The 24,126-nt window shown below is 41.5% G+C and overlaps 1 protein-coding gene across 1 annotated transcript in view; it reads left to right on the forward strand.

Annotated features, from left to right (window-relative positions):
* Positions 1-22,339, forward strand: part of CSE1L (chromosome segregation 1 like) — a 245,821-nt gene extending 223,482 nt beyond the window's left edge. Inside the window, exons 17-18 of the mRNA XM_072110531.1 lie at positions 21,618-21,849; positions 21,945-22,339. Coding sequence (XP_071966632.1) covers positions 21,618-21,849; positions 21,945-22,034 — 322 coding nt within the window. The 3' untranslated portion in view covers positions 22,035-22,339. The remainder of the gene's footprint in view (positions 1-21,617; positions 21,850-21,944) is intronic.
* Positions 22,340-24,126: the final 1,787 nt, after the last annotated feature.

Genomic DNA, 24,126 nt, shown 5'->3' on the forward strand with positions numbered 1-24,126 from the left:
TAAGGAGTTAAAGACAACAGTTGGGTCTGATGGTAAAATCGTATCATAAGTGCGATTCGGCGGTTACCTCTTAGCTTCATCCATGTACAGTTCAATGAGCCAAAGAACAATGTTCCCACCTTTTATCGGGTTCTTTGATTGTAAAGGTATTGTATATTTTCCAAGTTAAGTAATGTATATCGCTCTTCCTGGAATAAATTATCATGCCTGTTGGGATCAAGGCGTAGAGATTGAATATTGAATATTTGTATAGCTGGGAAAAGTTTTTTTTTTTTTTAGGTTTATCATAGTTTGTACAGTTCAAAAAAACATGTCCATCAAGTTCAACCAAGGAAGGGATTGGATGAGGAAGGTATTTAGCGGAAACATTCCTTCCCTTTCGTACTTCCAGGGAAAATAAAACACCATTTAGGGGCAAAGGTAAGACAGGTAGATGGAGCTATGCAATAGGGGGGGGGGGCAGGTCATGGTTACCTCTTTAACCCCGACCAAAGCAGAAAAACAATGACTTACAGTGGGGGGGGGGGGGGAGGCTTTTGTACTTTGTAACCAAATGGGAGGGAATCTCCCCGAGTCCTTGGATACTTCAGATCATTCAATCCAGTTCAAGATAGAATTTCTCCAAATACCCCCACAAAATTTTCCAGGAGCTAAATTCTTCACCTCTGGGCCAACATTCAGCAGCTGTGTCAAATGAATGTGATTTTGTGTCTCCTGAACTGGAACAGAGTGGAAGGCTTTTATTCTCCTCTATTCTTAGTGAAAAAAACCAAACGGTTCTTACCGTTTAATCATAAATCTAAAAAAACTGAATTAAATTCAGTTTTCATTTCATCAAATACATTAGAGGAAATGCTGATAAGTCAAATGGATGTGACTTCAAAGCATGGCGAAGAACTTATCATGGTGGAATTCAATTACCCAGATATTGACTGGTAGCCGATCCTTCAAAGGTAGCAGGTTTTTGTCGGCAACAAAACGCAACTAGTCCTGGAGCCAACAAGAGGGGGGGGGGGGGTACTGCTGGACCTTATCCTAACCAACATATCTGATAGGCTATCAAAATTACAGGTTGGTGGGAACCTGGGTAATAGTGATCATAATATCATTGATTTTGTATTACACTTTACTAAGGGCGTTTGTGGAGGGGCAACCAACACTCTAGACTTCAGGAGGGCAAATTTTCAGCAACTAAGGGAAGACCTTAAAGGCATAGACTGGGATAATGTTCTCAAAGACAAAAGGCCCCCCCCCCCCCCAAAAAAATGGGACTTTTTCTCATATATTCTGAAAAGGTCCTGTGAGAAACACATACCTTATGGGAAAAAGCATAAGAGGAACAAGAAAAAGCCAATGTGGCTAACTAGTCTTGTAAGGAAAGCAATAAGCGAGAAAGATAAGGCGTTTAAGGTGCTAAAACGTGAAGGTAGCGATGAGGCATTACAGGATTATAGAGAGAAAAATAAATCCGGTAAAAAGCAGATAAAGGACGCAAAAATAGAGACTGGGAGAAAAATTGCCAGGGAGAGCAAAATAATCCCAAATTATTTTTCAAGTGTATAAATGTAAGAAACTAAAAACAGAGAGTGGGCCCTCTGAGGAATAACATGGGGGTCATGGTGGAAGGAGATGAAGAAAGGGCCAATCTTTACCCAGGAAAATCTCCTGGTGGAAGACACATTGAGGAATAATGTAAATTCTATTTGGAATGTCATCTGTTTAACCCAGAAAAAGGTACGGCACTGCCTCACAACCACACCAAGATAGATAAATCACCGGGGCCAGGTGGCATACAGCCCCGGGTTTTGAATGAACTATGTACCGTGATAGACAGTTATTTTTAATATTTGAAGATTCCCTGAAGACTGGTTATGTTCCACAGGACTGGCACATAGCAAATGTGGTACCAATATACAAAAAATTATCAAAAAGTGATCCTGGAAACTACAGACCTGTGAGTCTAACTTCTGTGGTGGGGAAAATATTTGACGGGTTTGTTAGAGATGCTATCCTGGAGTATCTCAATCTACTTAACCTTATAACCCAATGTCAGCATGGGTTTCAGAGATCGATCCTGTGAGACTAATCTGGTTTCTACGAGGAAGTAAGTTCCAGACTGGATTTGGGGGACGCTGTGGATGTTGTATATCTAGACTTTTCAAAGGCATTTGACACCGTGCCACTAAGCCAACTACTTGCCCAAATACACAGATTTCCCCCTATTCCCACCTTTTATGCGGCATGGTGTCAAATGCCTTTGAAAAGTCTAAATGTACAACATCCACAGCGTCCCCCAGATCCAGTCTGGAACTTACTTCCTCGTAGAAACCAATCAGATTAGTCTTCAATAATGGCACATTCTCAGATTGGGTAGACGTTACCAGTGGAGTGCCACAGGGGTCAGTATTGGGGCCGCTTCTTTTTAATATTTTTATTAATGACCTTGTAGTGGGTTTACACAGTCAATTTTCAATATTTGCAGATGATACTAAGCTGTGTAAAGTAATAAATACTGAGGTCGATAGTTTAGCATTACAGACGGATATGTGGAAGCTTGAGATGTGGGCAGATAAATGGTTGGTGAGGTTTAATGTAGATAAATGTAAAGTTATGCACTGCAGCCATGGAAACAAAGTATAATTATGTTCTAAACAGTCAATTACTTGGTAAAACTGGAGCTGAAAAGGACTTGATGGTATTTGTGGATGGTAAACTTAATTTTAGTTATGGGATGTATCAAGAGAGGAATAGATTCTCATGATAAAAACATAGATATGCCCTTTGTATGTGTGGGACCCTCTAAATCGAGTAATAAAATCTGAGGGCTGAGCCCTCTCCATAGCCGGTAAGTCTTTGCTGCATATTGCAGTAAAGACTTACCAGTAACACCCGCGATCGGTGCTATTGTTAAAACGGAACTCTTTTTAGGGAGAAATACTGTTTTATAAGCACTAAAAGAAAAAGTAGGGTATAACGTCATACAGAGGAATAGGTACCCAGTAGCTATGGGGCAAAGGGAATTGTAGGGATTACCATGATCTGACCTTTTAACGCTGGGACTGAAATGTGGGCCAGTTATCAGGTATCAGATCGTTATGTAAACCTGCAATACTGGAGAGATAATAGTGGGATCGGCATCAGATCGTGTCTCCAGTATCACAGGTTTACATAACGATCTGATAACTGGCCCTCATTTCAGTCCCAGCCTTAAAAGGTCAGATAATGGTAATCCCTACAATTCCCTTTGCCCCATAGCTACTGGGTACCTATTCCTCTGTATGACATTATACCCTACTTTTTCTTTTAGTGCTTATAAAACAGTATTTCTCCCTAAAAAGAGTTCCGTTTATGATTTCTGATACACAGAAAGGTCAGTACACCTTCTTTTAATCTCATGTAAGATGAGTCAAACCAATAGATATTTCTTCTGTCACAACAATGAATTCAATTTAATGTTTTAGGAACTCTTTATGCATTTTTTATGAACTTTCTATGCACTGTGCCTTGCAATAACGATGACTTAAACTTATCATTGTATATACTATGCTTTTAAATTTTGTATATTTCAAATGACTTTTACTTTGTTTCATATGTTAAATGCTGATATTTTATTTTGTTATAGACAATAATGTCACTTTGTATGAGAATATAAAGTGCACCTCAGTATAATTTTATATCTGACAATACGTTATTACAACTTACAGAACCCTGTGGACCTGAAGGGGTCAATCCGCCCCGAAACGCGTCGTCCAATTTTATACTGATGATCCTTTAAACTATACTGCTTTTATATGCAATAAATGTTTTCTAATAAGGAACATCTGTTGTTATGTATATAATCCATTAATACACAAAATCCTGGTAAAACATCAGCGCGACCAACCACTGGCTATCCACTACATAAATCTTTGTAACATCAGGACCTTCTCCTGCAAGCCTGAGGACGCAGCAGCTCCAGACAATATATCTCTGTAGAAATAGAAATATTTTCTACAGAATTCTCTCCCAATATCTTTCTACTCTTTACTTCCAAGGAGCGCGGTGTAACCCTTTTAATAACTATCACTATGAAGTGCAATTTGTTACGCAGCAAACAAGTTGTCACACAGCTCTTTACGTGTAAAAATAAAAAAAAGTTATAGATTTTTGAAGGTGGGGAGAGAAAAATGGAAATGAAAAAACAGGAAAGGGCCTGGTCCTCAACCGGTTAAAACAATAGAAGCCTCCGCCATAGATCCATAAACAGCCCCTGTAGTGAGCGCTGCCGAATACACAGTTTCCAATATAGGGCAAAGAATTTTAATGTATTTTTTTATAGAAAGCAAAGGGCAAACCGTCTAAACCCGGAGCAGTGTCACTTGGAGAGCTGTTAATAGCATCCATAATCTCCTTGGTCCCAATAGGGCAATTCAGTGGCGAGCTCTGCTCTTCTGTCAGACAGGGGAACGGAATAGAGTCCAAATAATTCTCCAGTTGAGTATCTGAATAATCTGATTCTGAACTATGTAGTGATTGATAAAAGAGCCTAAAGCTGTCCAAAGTCGCCCCCTCTCCTTGTATCCTCTCTCCTGCAGAGTTTATTATCAGATGGATTCCCTTGTTACTGGTTTTCTTTTTGAGAAGGTTGGCGAGTAATTTACCCAGTCTCCCTCTCACAATAATTATTTTTTCCCAGCAAAAAAGATTTTGTGTTGAGCCTTTTCAGCTGCATAGGAGTTATAAACCGACTGTGCTTCAATGAATATATCCCTATCCTCCATTGTGGTTGATTCAGCCCATGCCTCTTCCGCGGCTTTCAAGTTTTTCTGTAAATTAATTTCCCTCTGCCTGAATTTCTTTTTTTCCCAATTAATTTCAGAAAAAACAGACCTCAAAGATAGGCCTTCAGCGTGTCCCAAACCAGTCCCGGGTCTCCCCCAATCACATTATTATCCCAAAATTCCTGAATGAGTCTTGTTATTTTTTCCTCATTGTCCAGGACTGAAAGCTCTTTTTATCTAGATATGGGCCCTTCTCCATCCTTATGTGGAGGGAAATGGGTCCATGATCAGACACCGCTATAGTCTCATATTTTATCTTTGCAACAAAACCCAAAAAAGCATCATTGGCTAAACACAAATCAATCCTGGACAGCGTAGAGTGCGGGCTAAACCGTAAAAAGCAAGTCTATCAAGATACTTGGTCCTCCATACATCCCTCAAAAACAGGTTCTCACAGAAAGTTCTCAGGCCGGGGGATCCCATATTATTCTGAACTCCTGAATCCTGCAAATTGCCTCTGTCCAGGGAAAAATCCCATAATTGGGCTGTCTTCCCTATCAACCGCAAAGTTAATTAAGGCATTCAGCACCTCAAATGAGAATGTGGGAGGAACCTATACAAATGCAAGGATGCACGGAACCTAACATAGTACACAGAACAGAAAAATAAACCTCCCCCTCTCATCTGCTTTATGCGCTGGAACTTTAATATCAACCTTGTGATGAATAATAACAAATACCCCCCTGGAGAATGCGGACCCACAAGAGTGGAATGACATGAAGGCCCAGCGTCTATTAAGCCAACGGATAGTTTCGGTGGTTAAATATGACTCTGTTAGACCAATGATCCCTGGAAGATGTCGGACCACCACGTCATTCACCATACACCGCTTCCGGCGGTCATTCAGGTCCCTTACGTTCCAACAAAAAACTTGCATGGCCATAATTTATAAATAAACCAAAGGATAAAAGAGGAAGAGATAAAAAAAGAAAAAAAAAAAGACATTCCCCACGGCATCCACTCCCCCCCGACCTTAACCCATCACATCGTATAGGTCTCTAAACTCCTACATCCCCGACTACCCCTCCCCGCCCCACACCCGCCTGTTCTAATTATCGTTCAAAGTCTGACATATGTTGCCATCTTCCCCCGCTCCCACCAGCTAGAAACCCTTAGATTCCAACCAATCAGAAGCTTCTGTTGTATTATTAAAAAAAAAATGTGGGCATTATAGATAACCCTCAGTCTTGCTGGATATAGCAGTGAGAATTTTAAGCCTGCTTCCTTCAAACGCGACTTCACGTCCTTAAACTTAATTCTATTTTGCTGAGTGGCCAATGAGTAGTCAGGGAAAATAAAAATTTTAACACCATTATACATAATATCCTGTCTAGAGCGGGAACGTCTAATAATTTTGTCTCGATCTTGAGAACACAAAACTTTAGTGAGAATGACCCTGGGTGGAGTGGAATGGGGGATTTATTGGGGACACGATGGGCTCTCTATCATAAAGACCGATGATAGCTCCTCCGCACCCACAAGCTCTTTAAGCCAATCCTGAATCCACTTTGTAAAGGAATTCTCCCCTACTTCTTCTGGGAGGCCTATAATGCGAAGATTGGATCGCCTGGACCGATCCTCCAAATCCGTCAATTTGTCCCTTAAAAGGGTTTGTGCCTTAGCCAAAACTCCCACTTCTTTCCTTAAACTCTTGGTTTCTCCTTCAAGAGTCTTTACTTGACTAACCACCATGGAGACCTTCTCCTGGGTTGTAGAAATGTCCCCATTTAAAAGGGCCATATCAGAAGAAAGGGCTGCAACCTGTTTATTTAGCTGTTACGCCCGTCTTTTGGACAGTCGCAAGGATCTCTATCCAAATTGGATTGGTAGAGTCCTCAGGGAGTTCCATCTTGCCCACCTGTGAGGGCCTTACGTGAGACTCCGGTGGAACAGTGTGGGGGGGGTTGCCCTGCCTTATCAGTTTGGCGGGTTTTTGCAACCGTACAGTAAAACAAACAAAAAAAGTTTACAAAATAATTAAACCATTAAAGAAAAAAAAAAATAATCAGCATATGCACAAGAACATCAAAATGTGACCATCCTTAAAGGACACCTGTCATCAGGTCTGTGTCACTTATCCTCTCACTACTACCTGTTGGAGCAGCTCACAAGGATCCCATCACAGCCTTTAGTTATTTCATACATTATTCATTGTAAAATCATAAAATTTTTATCATGTAAATGAGGCTGGTCACATGGTCAGAGGCAGTGATGTCACCTCTGTTACCCCTCCCCCCTCCTCCCCCTGCTCATGTCTGTGTGTAATGTATAGTAAAGCATGGCTAGTGTGTGCTGCATCCTCCTAATATACAGGTGAGAGACACAGACATCAGCTACACATGAATCTGACATGTTCTGCTGTAACATGACTGCCTGGAGCTGCTATATCTCTCCTATACACACATACACACACAGGCTGCAGGGGCCGCCAGCACCAGGAAGCACATCATTATACAGCCTCACATCATTATACAGGCTGTCAGTCATGCACTGAGGGTGTGGCTGTGCCTCCCACTCATGAATAAGGTGGACAGCTTGAATATGCTAATGCTTCATTGGACATTTCACAGGTCATTTGCATACAGCTTTAGGACCTCATTGCATGTAGAGGGACAATGAAGGGATAGAGGCAATGCTCTCTAATGGCAGTTTATGAAAATATATTTAGTTTAGGGGGTTATTTTGCATGACGGGTTCTCTTTAAGGGGACAAGTACTGTTCAAAATAGGCAAGTATCCCCAAAGGCGATAGTGGTAATAATATTAATGTTAATACAGCCAAAAAGAAGGGAAGAGCCGTTAAACTGAGGTTAGTCCAGGAGGTTCAAGTTGTTAATCCAGAAAGACTAGAGAGTAGGAAATGTGATTACACAGACGGACGGATCAAGGCATTTGCCGTATAGTCATTAGGTTAGGATTATCATGCAAAATGACAAACTAGAGCTAAAGAGCTGAGGGATAGTTAGCCGTTCTTAATGGAGGATATTAATAAAGCGAACCCTCTGAGGAGAGGCAATTCTACTATCAACATAGACAAAGGTTCTTTACTGTAAGAGCAGTGAGACTGTGGAACTCTCTGCTGCAGGAGGACTCTATGTACATATTCAAGAGGGCCTGGATGACTTTCTGGAGAGAAAAAATATCACGGGTTATGGGGTTAAAACATTTAATTCTTAAAGGTTGGACTTGATGGACTTGCGTTTTTTTCTGGCCTTCTATACTATTTTTCAGATCCATCAAAAGTATCTTAGATTTGCAATCCCGGGGGTAGAAATCCTTCACTTCCAATTCAGGGCACTACCATTTTGGAATCTCATCGGCCCCATGTATATTCACCAAAGTGATGGTAGAAGTAGTAGCCCACTTAAGGCTCAGAGATATTGTGATAGTACCATACTTAGTAGGTGAGCTCTTAGCTCTGACTCTTTTGGCAATTAAGAGTAGATCGTCTGAGTACTGAGATCTCTCTACTTCTCAGGGATTTTAGAGTGGATAATAAACTGGGAGAAATCAGACTTAGGCTACATTCACACGACTGTATGATTTCTCCAGTCCCGTATTTACGGGCCGTATATATGTGACGTTTTTCATCCGTATGCAGCACGTATGTAACCCGTATTTTATACGTCCCCATAGACTTCTAGGGCATACGGAACTGAAATACGGGAGAAAATAGGACATGCTCTATATTTTTATACGGCTAGTATACGGTACGGAACGGATTTAACAACTGCAATATAAATGGTCAGACGTATTGTCCATTGAAATGAATGTGGCCGTATGTAATCCGTAAAAAAAGGTACGGTACGGTACGGATACGGCAGTTTTCATACGTCCGTGTGAATGTAGCCTTAACCCCAGAGAGGACAAAAAGGTTCCTAGGTATAAGGTTAGATGCAGTAAAACAGAGTTCCTTTTTGCCACAAAAGAAGGTTCAAAAATTAAAATAAAGCTTTAAGTTTCTAACAGAGAATTCCTGCAGCATCCGGGCGGCCCTAAGTCTCCTAGGACTCTTGAAATTTTGTATCCAGTGCGTGGCTTGGGCTCAGATTCACACAAGAATTATGCAGGCTTGGACAATTCGAATCTGTGACAAAGAACCCTCTGCATCTGGATTCGAAGGTAAAAATTCCTCACCTAGTCAAACATGCCCTTACCTGGCGGAAAAATCCCCAATATCTTAAAAAAGTGGGTTTGGAGGCATTAATTCCAGGTCATTAGCTTCAGTGTCAGTGGGACAGTCACACTCGCTCTGTGTCCTCAAATCACCAGGAACTAAAAGAGCTCTTAGAAACTCTCAAAACAGTCCACCAACCTATAAAAGGTCAGCATGTCAGAATCCTCTCCGACAATACGACAACCATAGCAAACCTTTGCATACAGGGGAGTACAAAATCAAAGAGCATGACATATCTATCCCAACAAAACTTCAAGTGGGCAGAATCCTACCTTCTTTCCCTCTCGGCGATTCACCTCAGGGGCACAGAAAATGTAGAAGCAGTTTTCCTTAGCAGATTTATACTGGATCCAAACGAATGGTCACTAAACCCAGAAACCTTCAAAGAAATCTGTTATCTTTGGGGGAATCCAGTATTACCGTATTTTTCGGACTATAAGGCGCACAAAAAATCAGTTGATTTTTCTCAGAAATCAAAGGTGCGCCTAATAGTCCAGTGCGCCTTATATATGAACCGTACTTACAGACAACAGCTGCCTTGAACTGTGCACAGGTCTGCCACATTCTGGTCATTCATCCTTATAATCAGGTGCGCCTTATAGTCCAGTGTGCCTTATATATGAACCTAGACATTTTAGCAGGCATTTATTGATGGTGCGCCTTATTCTCCAGTGCGCCTTATAGATCTATTTGCGAAGCACCAAAACAAAAAGTCAACCCACTTTTCTCACTGGATCCCAGGGGCTTTCGAAAAGGCTTAGACGCCCTCAGCTAATCATGGGGAACAGCTCTGGTTTACGCCTTTCCCCCTATATCTTTAATCCCCAAGGTCCTACAGAAATTGAGGACCGAGCAGCCTCTACTGATCCAAATTGCCCCATACTGGCCAAAAAGAAACTGGTTTCCGGTTATCCAGAGACTGTCTATAGACAACCCCTTTAATCTTCCCCTCAGTCAGGATCTTCTTCTGCAGGGACCATTATTCTATCAGGACAAACATCAACTAAAGCTCACAGCCTGAATCCTGATAGGGCAATCTATTGAGGTAATCCGTACCATCAAAGCAAGCAGAAAGCCCTAACTAATGCCATCTATCTATAAATCTGGAAAAAAAATTTCTACTTGGTGCGGGGACCACCCTCCTTTTCCGGGGCACTCCAAATTTAGCTCAAATTCTAGATTTCTAGGATTTTCTCTAGGTCTCAAACCTAGTACCCTCAAAGTCCAAATTTCTGAATTAAGTGTTTTCCTTGACTTTCCCTTAGCAGACCATCTGTGGGTTAAAAGACTCATTAAAGGCTGTTACCGTATCAAACTATATATTAAAAACTCTGTTCCCCGTGGGATCTTTCCTAAGTTTTAAATCGCCTCACAGGGCCCCCCTTTGAGCCCCTAGATTCAGGAAATATAAAAAAAAATCTTAAGTTTAAAAACAGCCTTTCTGATTACCTCAGCTTGGACACTGGGTGAGATTCAGGCCCTCTTGTAAAGACCCCTTTCTAAGGATCCTGGAGGATAGAATAGTCCATAAAGGGATATTCCGGGAATATGAACGCCTGACACAAAAACCCATGATGATATAAATAAATGAGTACAACAATACTCAATGTCATTCGTCACAAAACTGAGCTTAGATAGTTTGATTTTATGATTTACAAAATTTATGGCCTCTCTAAAGTAGGTGGAGTTATCACGAAGATGGCCACCACTGGAAACTACAAGTTCCATGATCCTTTTAGTTCTCAGTAACTCCTCCCACCTGTTATGCTCTACTCCCAGTGATGATGTAACAGGTTTTCTTGCTCTGTTACCATAGTAATGATGTGCAACTGCCATCACCACACACCGGCCATATTGGATGCACTTCAACCAACCGACTACAGCCAAACATAGTGGTGATCATATGCCCTGCCCAGGCAGGTGCAGGACATGTGATAAGATAATCCTTTATTAGTCCCACAGTGGGGAAATTCACAGCGTTACAGCAGCAGAGAGGGTACAGAGAGTGAAGTACAAACTATGACAACAATAATATTAGGGATAAATGAAAAAAAGAAAAGGGGGATAAAAAGACAAGAGACAAGTAATGATCGGCAGTTTGATGTTTAGTCTGTGGATGGGACTTGCAGGGACTGGTTAGGTGGGGGGCGCAGGTTACTTCTGTTTGGGCCTTGTTTGTTGAACAGCCTGATGGCAGCGGGGAGGAATGACTTTCGATAACGCTCCCTTTCACATTTGGGGTGAAGCAGTCGGTCACTCAATGTGCTCCCCAATGCCACCACAGTCTCAGGCAAGGGATGGGAGCTATTCTCCAGAATAGACTTAAACTTACACAGTGTCCTCCTCTCAGCTACCACCTGCACGGTGTCAAGAGGACCCCCCAGGACAGAACTGGCTTTCCTAATCAGTTTGTCCAGTCTGCTCCTCTCCCTAGCTGAGATGCTGCTTCCCCAACAGACTACACCAAAGAAGATGGCTGGTGCCACTACAGAGTTGAAGAAGGTCTTAAGAAGAGCCCCCCGCACTCCGAATGCCCTCAGCCGCCTCAGCAGGTGTAGCCTGCTCTGACCCCTCCTGTGAAGTGCGTTAATGTTCTCTGCCCACTCCAGTTTATTGTTGAGGAGGACACCCAAGTACTTATAGGACTTCACTGCCTCAATGTCTGTCCCATGGATAACCACCGGTTGAGAAGGAGGACTGTGCTCACGAAAGTCCACCACCATCTCCTTGGTCTTCCCAGCATTAATCCTAAAGTGGTTTCGCTGGCACCAATCCACAAATTTCCGTATCAGTTCCTGTCGTTCTCACCTATAATGAGGCCTACTATTGCAGAGTCATCGGAGAACTTCTGGAGGTAGCAGCAACATGAATTATACCTGAAGTCTGCTGTGTACACCGTGAAGAGGAAGGGAGCCAGAACTGTACCTTGAGGTGCACCTGTACTACTCACAGGTATCCGACACACAGTCCTGGGCTCTCACATATTGAGGTCGGTTTGTGAGGTAGTCTAGGATCCAACTAGAGATGGTGGTCCACTCCAGCCAGATCCAGTTTATCCCTTAGTAGCCCTGGCTGTATGGTATTGAAAGCACAGGAGAAATAAAAACATTATTCTCACAGTGTTCCCAGGTTTCTCCAAGTGAGAAAGAGTTCGATGTAGTAGGTGGATGATGGCATCATCTACACCAATGCCTGGCCGATAAGCAAACTGTAGGGCGTCCATAGATGAGCTCACTAGAGGGCGGAGATCTGCAAGAACCAACCTCTCGAAGACCTTCATCAAATGTGATGTTAATGCCACCGGTCTGTAGCTGTTGAGGTCCGATGGGTGAAGTGTTTTTGGAACTGGTACCACACAAGATGTTTTCCACAGTTGTGGTGCCCTTCCCAACTCCAGGCTCCATCATGTTGTTGGAGAAGCACCTCACCATTTTTGTGGGTACAGTGTTCTCTGTACAGAAGTTAATATAGTCCTTTATGAAGTGTGTTAGGCCATCAATGTCATCCCCATAAGAACTCTGCAGGACTTCCCATACAGTTGTATTGAAACAATCCCTCAAAGCCTCTTCAGCCTCCGCAGACCATATTCTCGCTGTGCAGATAGCAACTGGTTCTCTCTGTACAAGGGGTAGGTACACAGGGCATAGGTGCACAATGTTGTGATCTGCCTCCTTTATGTTGGCATAAAAGAGGTCCAGTGTTTTATTTTCCCTTGTGTTGCAGGATACATACTGTGTGAAATTTGACAATACAGATGTTGGACAAGTGTGGTTAAAATCTCCAGACACCAGAAAGAGGGCCTGGGGGTGCAGTGTCTGCAGCCGGCTCAGCGCAGATTGTAGGACGTCACAGGCAGTATCAGCATCCGCAGAGGGGGGCACATAAGCAGCTATGACAATGACATGGGATAGTTCCCTTGGCAGATAAAAAGGTCTCATACTCATAGCTAACAGTTCAATGTCTTTACAGCAAGTTTGCTCCTTAATTGTAATGTGCCTTTAATTCACAAATATTGCCAGCCCTCCTCCTATCCTCTTACCGCTATCTCTTGTCCTGTCTGCGCGATAGAGTTTAAAACCTCCCAAGGAGACGAGTGTGTCCGGAGTAAGTCCAGTAAGCCAAGTCTCCATAAACAGCATCATGCTGCACTCCCGAAACTCCTGTTGATACCGGGTCAGTGCCGACAGTTCTTCCATCTTATTTGAGAGAGATCTTACGTTGCCCATCATGATGGAGGGTAGAACAGGTCTATGACGTCTCCTCCTGGCTCTCCGAAGAGCTCCAGCCCTACAACCTCGTCTCCTTCTTTTCCTCAGTTCTTGGGGGATGCCCTGATGTGTCACTGAGCTCCAGCAGCTGTTCCCTAGTGTAGACAGTAGACCCTCGTTCCATAGTTCAATCTCTCTTAAGTAGAGTAATAGAAGTAATAAAAAAAGAATAAAAGAGAATAAGCTCATAGGTGAGCAGGAGCTGCTGTAACAGGCTGCCACTCCAGGCGGCGCCTAACTGTCAACTGATGTGGACATGTGACCATCTTCTGTTCTGTGTCTGATTCGCAACTGACCCCGCGGGGGAAATTAACGGACTGATTAAAGGGCCAGTAGCATTTTAATTTTTCTGCTAAGGGGAGCACAATTCTAAATAACTTATTACACACTAGCTTATATTTTGAGTACCCATTTGTATATGAATTATGTTATTCCTGGGATACCCCTTTAAGTTAGATCATCTCTTTCTTCCCAAACTTGTCTGACTTTCACCGCAGGCAAGAAATTGTTCTTCCCTCTTTCTGCTCAGATCCTAAAACAGATCGTGAAACAAAGTGGTAAACCCTAGATGTCAGAAGATGTGTACTCCTTTACCTAGAAGCTATACAAGGGTTTTGAAATTTTACATATTATTTACCCCCTATATAATCAACCCATTTTCAAATCTGCACCCCTCAAACTATCAGAAACAGTTTTTAGGAAGATCTTTAACCCCTTAAGATCTTCATAGTAATTGAATCAAAATATAGGTGAAATTTAGAATGGTCAAATTGTGCCGCTTATGTGTTCATTTAGCCCTAAAATTTACTCATTTCCAAAAGATAAAGAGAAAACAGACCATACAATCAATTTGTTATGCAATTTCTCCCAAGTACAGAGACACCCCCCCCCCCCCCCTATGTGGACGTTACTTGTTTTATGGGTTGTGAGACACTGAAGGGGTTAACTGTGCATGGGCGGTATGTTTCCCCTAGGTTTTCCTATTATGCAAGGCCTTAGTGCTGAGGTTGTTGTCCAGCACCTTGGACACAGGTGGTGGGAGCAGCCTAATCAGCCTGCATAAAGCTGTTGAGCAGAGCGGAGTGTGTTGTCTCTCTGAAAGGAGGCTAGAGAGCGCACACAGCCCTGACCTCTGTGCCTGGAGCAGCAAACTCTTTTTCTTAGTGGTTAGTTAGAGAATCACTGTATAGTTAGCACCCTGACGGGTAGGTTATTATTTGTTTTTGAGGCCTGAATGTGAAGGCTGTTTTATTTTGTTCCTGCTGCAATAAACGCAGGCTAGACCTGTTTGGACTGTACCTTGGTGTCACTGTCTTGAACTGCATCACAAAAAGGAGCGCCCCGCATCTGCCAGGATTTTAGTTTTCTCATTGCCTCCTTTTGTAGGCTATAAAATTTTAGCTTTTTCGATATTGGGGCCATGTGACGGCATTCTTTTTGCGGGATGAGATGCTTTTTCCAGTGTTGCAATTTTGGGGTTGGTATCCCCTATTGTTGAAAATTTGGGAACTCCTTTTTGAGGGCAGGAGTAAAAAAGCATCAATTCTGTACTGGAGTTTTGACTTTTTTTTTTTTTTTCGTGTTCACCGTTTAGTCAAATAATCATGTTATCTTTATTCTATGGGTCGATACGATTACGGGGATACCAGACTTGACTATATTTTCTCACGTTTTACAAAATTTGTCAAATAAAACCGTAATGTGGGGAAAAATCATTTTTGCATTGCCGTCTTCCAAGTGGCATAACATTTTTACATTGAATAGGTAAAAATGATAATTTTTGGTGGGTTTTTAACAGGTTTTTTTTTTTAATGGCGTTCATCGTACGGGTTCAATAATTTACTTTTATTCTACTGGTTGTTATGGATGCGGTGATACTATATATGTGGGGGTATTGTTATGATTAAGACTTTTTTTGGCTTATATGTCTTTTTATATGTTATGGGCTTATGTGCATTTTTTTATTGATTTTATTACTTTATTTTTTACTTTTATTTTTATCTTTTTCCACCATGGGACATCATCTGATTGCTTGTTCATGATAATACCCTGCAATACGGTTGGGGGGGGGGGCGTTCGTGGGGGAGAGACCCCCCACAGGCATGTTAGATGCCGCGGTCGCGCTGACCGAGGCATTTAAGAGGTTACACACCCGCGATGTGTTACACGGGTGTTGGCTATTAGTTACAGCCGGCACCCCGTTTTTCTCGATGCTGGTTGGGCTCTGATCCAGAGCTGAGCCGTCATCAGCTCAGTGGCGGATATATCCGCCACGGAGCGCTAAGGGGTTAACCTCTTGTAACTTCCTGTCCCTACAGGATATAAGGAGGATCCTCAAGGTGGGGGCTGTCATGGTAACTAATTTGAAACTGAATTACCAGTTAGACTAATTCCATGTTTCTCCAGACAGAGACAGTGCCCCCAGGTCTTTACCACCATATTATTGTATTATTTGTATGGACGATTTATATATTTAGATAAATTAATAATGTCCTCTCCGTAGTTGTCTCTTTTCCAGACTAAATAAATCAAGTTGTTTTAATGGTTGGGTGTACCTTCATTTTCCTTTAATACGTAAATCCAATAAGTCAGAGAGAACCTGCTAATCCATGTCAGGCATCATATTGAGGGAAGGTTGGTGAAGTAACAATTTGAAAGCAAGTTGCCTGTAATATAGGAATAGATCTTTAATCAATAAAAACGTATCCAGTCGTTGCATGAGGGAAAAGTCAAGCCCTTTGGAGAGAACCCTCTTTTACAATCTGTAAATTGGTCTCACCATTCCTTATGTCTAGTTCCTCCTCTGCGTTGTCTGCCTCTTATGTGATGGAGACCAATCTCTGTATTTGGGGCCCCTCTTGCGAAGATTTACCTGACCGACTGTGCCCCCGCCTTTTTTACCTTCCTGATCGCTTGTGTCTGTAGATTAAGAAAAAAAACACTATCACTGGATGCCACTTCATTGGAAGCAGTAACATAATCCTTATGATCTTGGTAGGGAATAGACCTACTTATACGTTTTCTGGGTTACTTCATAATTCTTCGGCTATCATGGTGTTCATTTATTTATTCATTTATATATGGTGTGGCTGTGTGTGTATGAGTAATGGGCCCTTGATAGTGTGTATGAGAAAGTATATGTACAATATATATGTATGTCTCTTTAAATTTATTATATTTAGCTATACATTATAGAACTGTATGGGCCTTGGATATGTTTTCAATCGTATTTTTGTATTTGTGCCTGGATAATTATTTTATGTGGGTCCCATATATTTCACTATTTATGTTAATATCCTACTTTTTGTTTATCACCTACTTGGAATTCTTAACCCCTAGGGGACACAGCCTATTTTGGCCTTAAGGACGCGGCCCCATTCTTCAAATCTGACCTGTGTCACTATAAGTGGTTATAGTTTTGGAACGCTATGAGATATCCATGGGATTTTTAGATTGTTTTCTCGTGACACATTGTACTTCAAATTAGTTTAAAAATTTGGATGATATCTTTTGTGTTTAGTTATGAAAAAAAACAAAATTTGGAAAAAATTTGGAAAAATTCTTTATTTTCAACGTTCTAAATTCTCTACTTTTGATGCAGATAGTCATAGCACCCAAATAAATTCATAACTTACATTTCCCAAATGTCTGCTTTATGTTGGCATGGTTTTTTAAGATTCCACATATTTTACTAGAATGTTATGAGGCTCAGAATTTAGGTATCATTTTTCACATTTTTTGTAAAATCACCAAAACCTGTATTAGATGGACCTGCTCAACTTCTAAATGACACTGAGAGGCCTAAATAATAGCGAGACTCGTAAATTACCCCATTGTGGAAACTACACACCTCAACGTATGAAAAACCACTTTTAAGAAGTTTGTTAACGCTTTACGTGTTTTATAGGGGTTAAAACAAAATGGAGGTGCAGTCTGCAAATTGTAATATTTTTTTCACAATACACCCATTTTGGGTGGAAAATTAAACATTTACAATGGATTAAATAAAAAAAAGGCTCCACAAAGTTTGATACCCAATTCCTCCCGAATGCACCGATACCCCATATGTGGTGGTAACCTGTTGTATGGGCGCACGGCCGGGCATAGAAGGGAAGGAGGCGCCATCCAGATCAGATTTTCTATGTCACATTGTACAGGCTATAATTTTTTTCTTTTTTTTAATGTGGACCTATAGGGGCTTATTTCTTTTGCCACATGAGATGCACTTTTCTGGTACGTAATTTAGGGGAATCTATAGGCTAATTGGTGAGATTTTATTAACTCTTTGTTGGTGGAGGAAATGAAAATTTATCACTTTTCAGGAAGATTTTTATGGGTTTTTTTTTTTGCCCGTTTACCATACCATAAAAATAGTATATTATTTTTATTCTATGGGTCGCCACGATTACAAAAAGACCTCATTTATATAGATTTTTTATTTTTTTCCCATTTTTACTGCATAAAAAGTAATTTGGCAAAAATGTTGTTAATTTTAGCATCACCGTCTTTCATATGCATAACTTTTTTATTTTTTGCCTCACAAATCTGTTTAAGGGCTTATTTTTTGCGAGAAGGATTGTTCTTTTTAGTGGTCTTATTTTAGAGTGCATAACATTTTTTAAATCCCTTTTTAGAGCATTTTTATAGGGTATTAATTGAAAATGATCTTTTTTATGGAGCTTTTTTTTGTTTTGTTTTTTACGGGGTTCACTTTGCGGAACTAATAACGATTCTGTTTTATTATGCAGATTGTTACGGACGCAGGGATACCAAATATGTGGGGGTTTTGTGTATTTTATTCAATTGTACTGAATAAAAACCAATTTGGAGAAAATCTTGTTCATTTTAGCATCACCATCTTTTCATATGCATAACTTTTTTATTTTTCGGCTGACAAATCTGGTTAGGGGCTTATTTTTTGCGAGAAGAGTTGTTCTTTTTAGTGGGCTTATTTTGGAGTGCATAACATTTTTTAAATTACTTTTTAGAGCATTTTTTGATAAGGTATTAATTAAAAATTATCTTTTTTCGGAACGTTTTTGCGTTTTTTTTCTACGGCGTGTACCGTGCGGGTCCAGTAACGATTCTGTTTTATTATACAGATTGTTACGGACGCGGCAATACCAAATATGCGGGGTTTTTTGTGTTTTTGTGTTTTTTATACTTTATTAAGTGTTTTTATGGGAAAGTGACATTTTAGGGGCTTATATTTTTATGTATTTATTTTTTATTTATTATAATGTGTAGTGTTAAGTGTTTTTGCATATTTTTACTTATACATACTTGAACCAGTGATGCTCTGATCACTGGTTTAAGTTCAATACACTGCTCTACAATACTATTTTATTGTAGAGCAGTGTAAACTGTCTGAGCAAGCTTGCGCATGCTCAGACAGTTTACAGCCAGACCCGGAAGGGGTCTGGCTGCCATGGAGACTGGGCAGCTCCGGGGCACATGCCAGTCCTCGGAGCTGCCCAGAAGTGGATCGGATCCCCCGGTAAGCGGCACGGGGGATCCGATCCACAGCGCAAACACCCTTACACGCCGCGGTCATGTTTGACCGCGGCGAGTAAGGGGTTAACACCCGCGATCGGAGCCGGCTCCGATCGCGGGTGTTAGCGCAGGCTGTCAGCTGTACTAGACAGCTGACAGCCGCTGCTTCTGGTACCGGCTCCGTTCGTGAGCCGGTGCCAGAAGCAGGACGTTATAGAACGTCCCCGTGCGCTAAGCATCTAGCGCCGGGGACGTACTATAACGTCCTGGTGCGCCTAGGGGTTAACTGACATGGGCGTATGTGTATTTCTATGTCCCCAAACTACAATGCTGACCAATATACCCAGGTCCTTGCACGCTCTAGGGAATTGGGCACACGTGCGGCTTCACGTTTAAGGACCATATATTTTTAGCGCGATTTCAACACCTAGTGGTGCAGAACCGATGGCGGGCCTAGCGCATGCGCATCATATTAGTTATTACTATGGGACATTTACTGTTGCTGCGCATGCGCGAACCACGACTTCGGAAGTATGCATTGTTAGTAGGATTTCACCTTCCGCACTTGCTTGTTCTATGCATGTGCGTCCCCTGTAGACATGGATCTACCCCAGTGAGCGCACAGTATACTTCTGGTTCATGCCTGAAGTGAATCTCTGGTGATTATAGGGGACACTCTACCACACAACAACACCCCTGAGGAAGCCAGCCGACACATGGGAATATTAATTTTATTTTAACTCTTTTTGAGTTTATAAAGATAACAAGAAAGATGCATAAAAAACATCTTGCCTACGGCACTGGCTTAAAATACCTTGGACCCAGTCAGATGGGAATACAAATTCAAATAACATATCCGTAAAACCGGAATCATAAACATAGTAATGCTACAAGATGTTGTTTGAAGGTTCCAGTGGGTGAATAGCTAAAGTATGGGCTACTACATGACCTCCTTTTTGTCTACAACCAAGAGGGATAGCATGCAGAAAAAGCCCCAAACTTATAGGGGACACGTAGTACAAGCCAATGCCCGAATCTAGTAAAAGGTAACTATTTTGGTGAAACATGATTAAACAGATCTGTTGTCTGCTTTCTCTTTTGCATATTTTACTGATGCATGCTACAGTTTTAAGTCATTGACTTGTTCATGGGACTGACACCCTTCTCCAACTCTAGTTGAAGTTCATTGGTCAGTATTCTACAGTGATGGCCGTAAGTTTTGAGAATGATACAAATGTTAATTTTTACAAAGTCTACTATATCAGGTTTTATAATGGAAATTTGCATATACTCCAGAATGTTATAAACCGTGATCAGCTTAACAGCAATTTATTGCAAAGTCAATATTTGCCTAGAAAATGAACTTTTTCCCCCAAAACACATTTCAACTTCATTGCAGGCCTGCCTTAAATGGAGCAGCTAACATTGTTTCGGTGATTGCTCCATTAACACAGGTGTGGGTGTTGATGAGGACAGGACTGGAGATCAATCTTTCATGATTAAGTAAGAATCACACCACTGGACACTTTAAAAGGAGGCTGGTGCTTGGCATAATTGTTTCTCTTCTGTTAACCATGGTTATCTCTAAAGAAACACATGCAGTCATCCTTGCACTGCACAAAACTGGCCTAACAGGGAAGAGTATCACAGCTAGAAAGATTGCACCTCAGTCAACAATCTATCGCTTCATCAAGGAATTCAAAGAGGTATTCCATTATTGCCAAAAAGGCTCCAGAGCGCCAAAGAAGGACAAGCAAGCGCCAGGACAGTCTCTTAAAAGTGTTTCAGCTTCTGGATCGGGGTACCAGCAGTGCAGAGCTTGCTCAGGAATGGCAGCAGGCAGGTGTGCATCTGCACGCACTGTGAGGCGGAGACTCTTGAAGCAAGGCCTGGTGTCAAGGAGGGCAGCAAAGAAGCCACTTCTCTCCAGAAAAAACATCAGGGACAGACTGATATTCTGCAAAAGGTACAGGGAGTGGACTGCTGAGGACCGGGGTAAAGTCATTTTCTCTGATGAATCCCCTTTCCGATTGTTTGGAACATCTGGAAAACAGCTTGTTCGGAGAAGACAAGGTGAGTGATACCACCAGTCTTGTCTCATGCCAACTGTAAAGCATCCTGCAACCATTCATGTGTGGGGTTGTTCTTAGCCAAGGGAATCAGCTCTCACAGTGTTGCCTAAAACCAAATCCATGAATAAAGAATGGTAACGGAATGTCCTCCAAGAGCAACGTCTCCCAACTGTCCAAGTTTTGTGATCGACAATGCCTTTTCCAGCATGGTGGAGAACCTTGCCATAGAACAACTAAATAGCTCATGGAACAAAACATAGAGATTTTGAGTCCATGTCCTGGAAACTCCCCAGATCTTAATCCCATTGAGAACTTGTGGTCAATCATCAAGAGACGGGTGGACAAACAAAAACCAACAAATTGTGTCAAAATGCAAGCATTGAATGTGCAAGGATGGACTGCTATCAGTCAGGATTTGGCCCAGAAGTTGATTGAGAGCTGCCAGGGAGAATTGCAGAGGCCGTGAAGAAGGTTCAACACTGCAAATATTGACTTGCTGCATTAACTCATTCTAACTGTCAATAAAAGCTTTTGTTACTAATAATATGATTGCACTTGTATTTCTGTATGTGATAAAAACATCTGACAAATACACATAAAAAACAGAGGGCAACAGATCATGTGAAAATATAATATTTGTGTCTTTCTCAAAACTTATGGCCATGACTGTAAGTAGAAGATTGAGCAGCAGCAGTGTGTCTTCCTGAAGAAATTGCTCATTTTCTCTCCACAATATTATTATCCCTAATGTTCAATGAATCTGAGCTAATTTGTTTTTCATTTGGTAGGATCCCATTGTTACAGGCCCTTATTGGTCTGTTTGAGCTTCCTGAAGATGACACCATTCCTGATGATGAACACTTCATTGACATTGAAGATACACCTGGATACCAGACCGCTTTCTCTCAGTTGGCTTTTGCAGGCAAAAAGGAACATGACCCTATTGGGGACATGGTCAGTAATCCCAAAATCCTCCTGGCGCAGTCTCTTCAAACGCTGTCTGCTTCCTGTCCTGGGCGGGTAAGCTCATCTTTTATATTGTGTTAATATTATGTTATGCAAAGTGTCGTCATAGTACACTGATAAATATTCAACATGAAATTCCTGTCTTTTAGGTCACCTCCATGATTAGCAGAAGTCTGAATGCGGATGCACTCCAGTATCTCCAGGGATATCTTCAGGCTGCCAGTGTTAACCTGGTTTGAAGCACATGAGGGTCATTATGGAGTTGCGTGAAGATTGCTGCATGGTCTGTGTATTGATCTTGGACTTCAGAACATAGAAATTCTACTTTAGTTAGTGCCATGCAGCCCATCATCTGTACTAAGGGTTCCACAAAGCTGTTCTGATGCTTCACTCATGTTCATCTGTTAGCAATTAATTTATTGTACAGATTAGATTTGACTCATGAACAGTATCTCCATAGAAAGCACTTAAAGTGAAAATCACAATTCATGCAGTCTTTTTTTCCCTCTTTTTCTTTGACTGATTAAATGAAATCATTTGCTTACTACAGTGTGTTCATAAAACTCTTTGACATGTTCCGCAGCACTGTTAATCAGGTTACATGCATAGAAAATTGGATATTACAAAGTGTGTATAGCAAACAGTCCAATTGTGGAGCAGCACAGCGAGTATAATGGATCAAGTCCATTGGTGGGTGTCCACGCCTCCAACAAACCTGATCCACCCGGTTTGTAATGTCAGATATCAAAAAAATGCAATGAGGCAGCACTCCAGTAAGTATAAAGGTGATCTTTTTCACCCATGGCAGAATAAGATGTAACGTTTCAGCTCATCCATAGAGCCATTATCAAGCTTGATAATGGCTCTATGGATGAGCTGAAACATTGCAACTTATAATGATCACCTTTATACTTACTGCAGTATAAAAAGCAGTAATGTTCATTTATTCTTTACTGTCTTGCTGATCCTCAAAGCAGCTTCTTTAATACATTTTAAACATGTACAAGACAGTGCTCTACTCACGCCACAGACTATTTAAGATAAATTTGCCTTCCTTCAATCACACTTGAACAGTTGGAGGCTTTAAATTCTCCCATTACAGTTGAAGAAATTGAGTGATCCATGGCTGGCCTCAGAGATGAGGGCACCAATCAGTTCTTGCAACCAGGTGTTTCTGAGCCTCTCCTAGGCCTATCATGCAGTGCTTTCTGCAGTTTGTAATAGATAGTTTATTCACAAGACTCTACCATAAAGTTGTATTGTATTAGGCGCACCAAAATCCTTCAATTTTCTCAGAAATCAAAGGTGCGCCTTATATATGAACTTATACAGAATTGTGCTAAAGACAAGATGTACTGTACATTTACCAGTGTCCCCACACACCTTCCCACACAGTATACAGGGTCCCTAGCTCCTGAAGTGCCCTGGCACCACAACTAACATTGTGCCCATCCTGGCCTCCCCTAGCACGGAGAGACCGGAGCTGCCACGAGGCAATCATCATCATCAGTAAACAATCCCCCATACCTGACAGCCCTATAACAGGGGAAAGAGAAGGAGCCACAGGGAACCCCACAGGAATAACACCCTGGCTGAGGAGGGAAGCAGAAGGGGCAGAGGGAGACCGCTTAACCCCTGCTGCATCACCCTGCATTAACCCTCAGCAGCCATACCTCTGAGATAGGAGCTCTCTGACACGCTGAAGACAAGTTTCCCGGGAAGTGTAGCTGGCTTGAACTGTGCACAGGTCTGCCACCTGCTGGTCATTTTTAGGTACTGCATTTGATCCTGCGCCTTATATATAAACCTAGATGTCTTAGCAGGCATTTATTAGAGGTGTGCCTTATAGGCTGAAAAATACGGTAATATGGTGTTAATGAAAACATCTGCATGTTCTGCTCAAATTACACTTTACAACACACTTTTGCTGATGTATGAAAAAGTTACTTATGTCAGAATATAAAGATTTGCACAATGCTCATTGTTCTACTGTGAGCAAATGTATTGTTTGCCCCCTACGGAGCACAGCGTTGGTGGTCTACATTAAGTTGGCTAATTGTGACAATTCCCCCAAAACCCATAGCCAGGCTGGTACAGGCCCAAATACCCACAGTAAAGCGATCCCTAAGCAGGTAAGTATGTGTTATTTATAGATTTGATAGAAACAAGAAATGAATTGCCAGCAGTCTTCAGCAATTTCATTTAAAAATACCACTTCTTTATTTATTCCACATTAAGAAATCGAATGCGCCCAGGCGCAAATATTATTCAGTGCACCTATTTTTATCCCGACCTGGTAAAATTCAATAGTTTGCTTAGTGTATTTTTCTT

This window comes from Engystomops pustulosus, chromosome 6 (assembly GCF_040894005.1).
Source record: "Engystomops pustulosus chromosome 6, aEngPut4.maternal, whole genome shotgun sequence".
Lineage (NCBI taxonomy): Eukaryota > Metazoa > Chordata > Amphibia > Anura > Leptodactylidae > Engystomops > Engystomops pustulosus.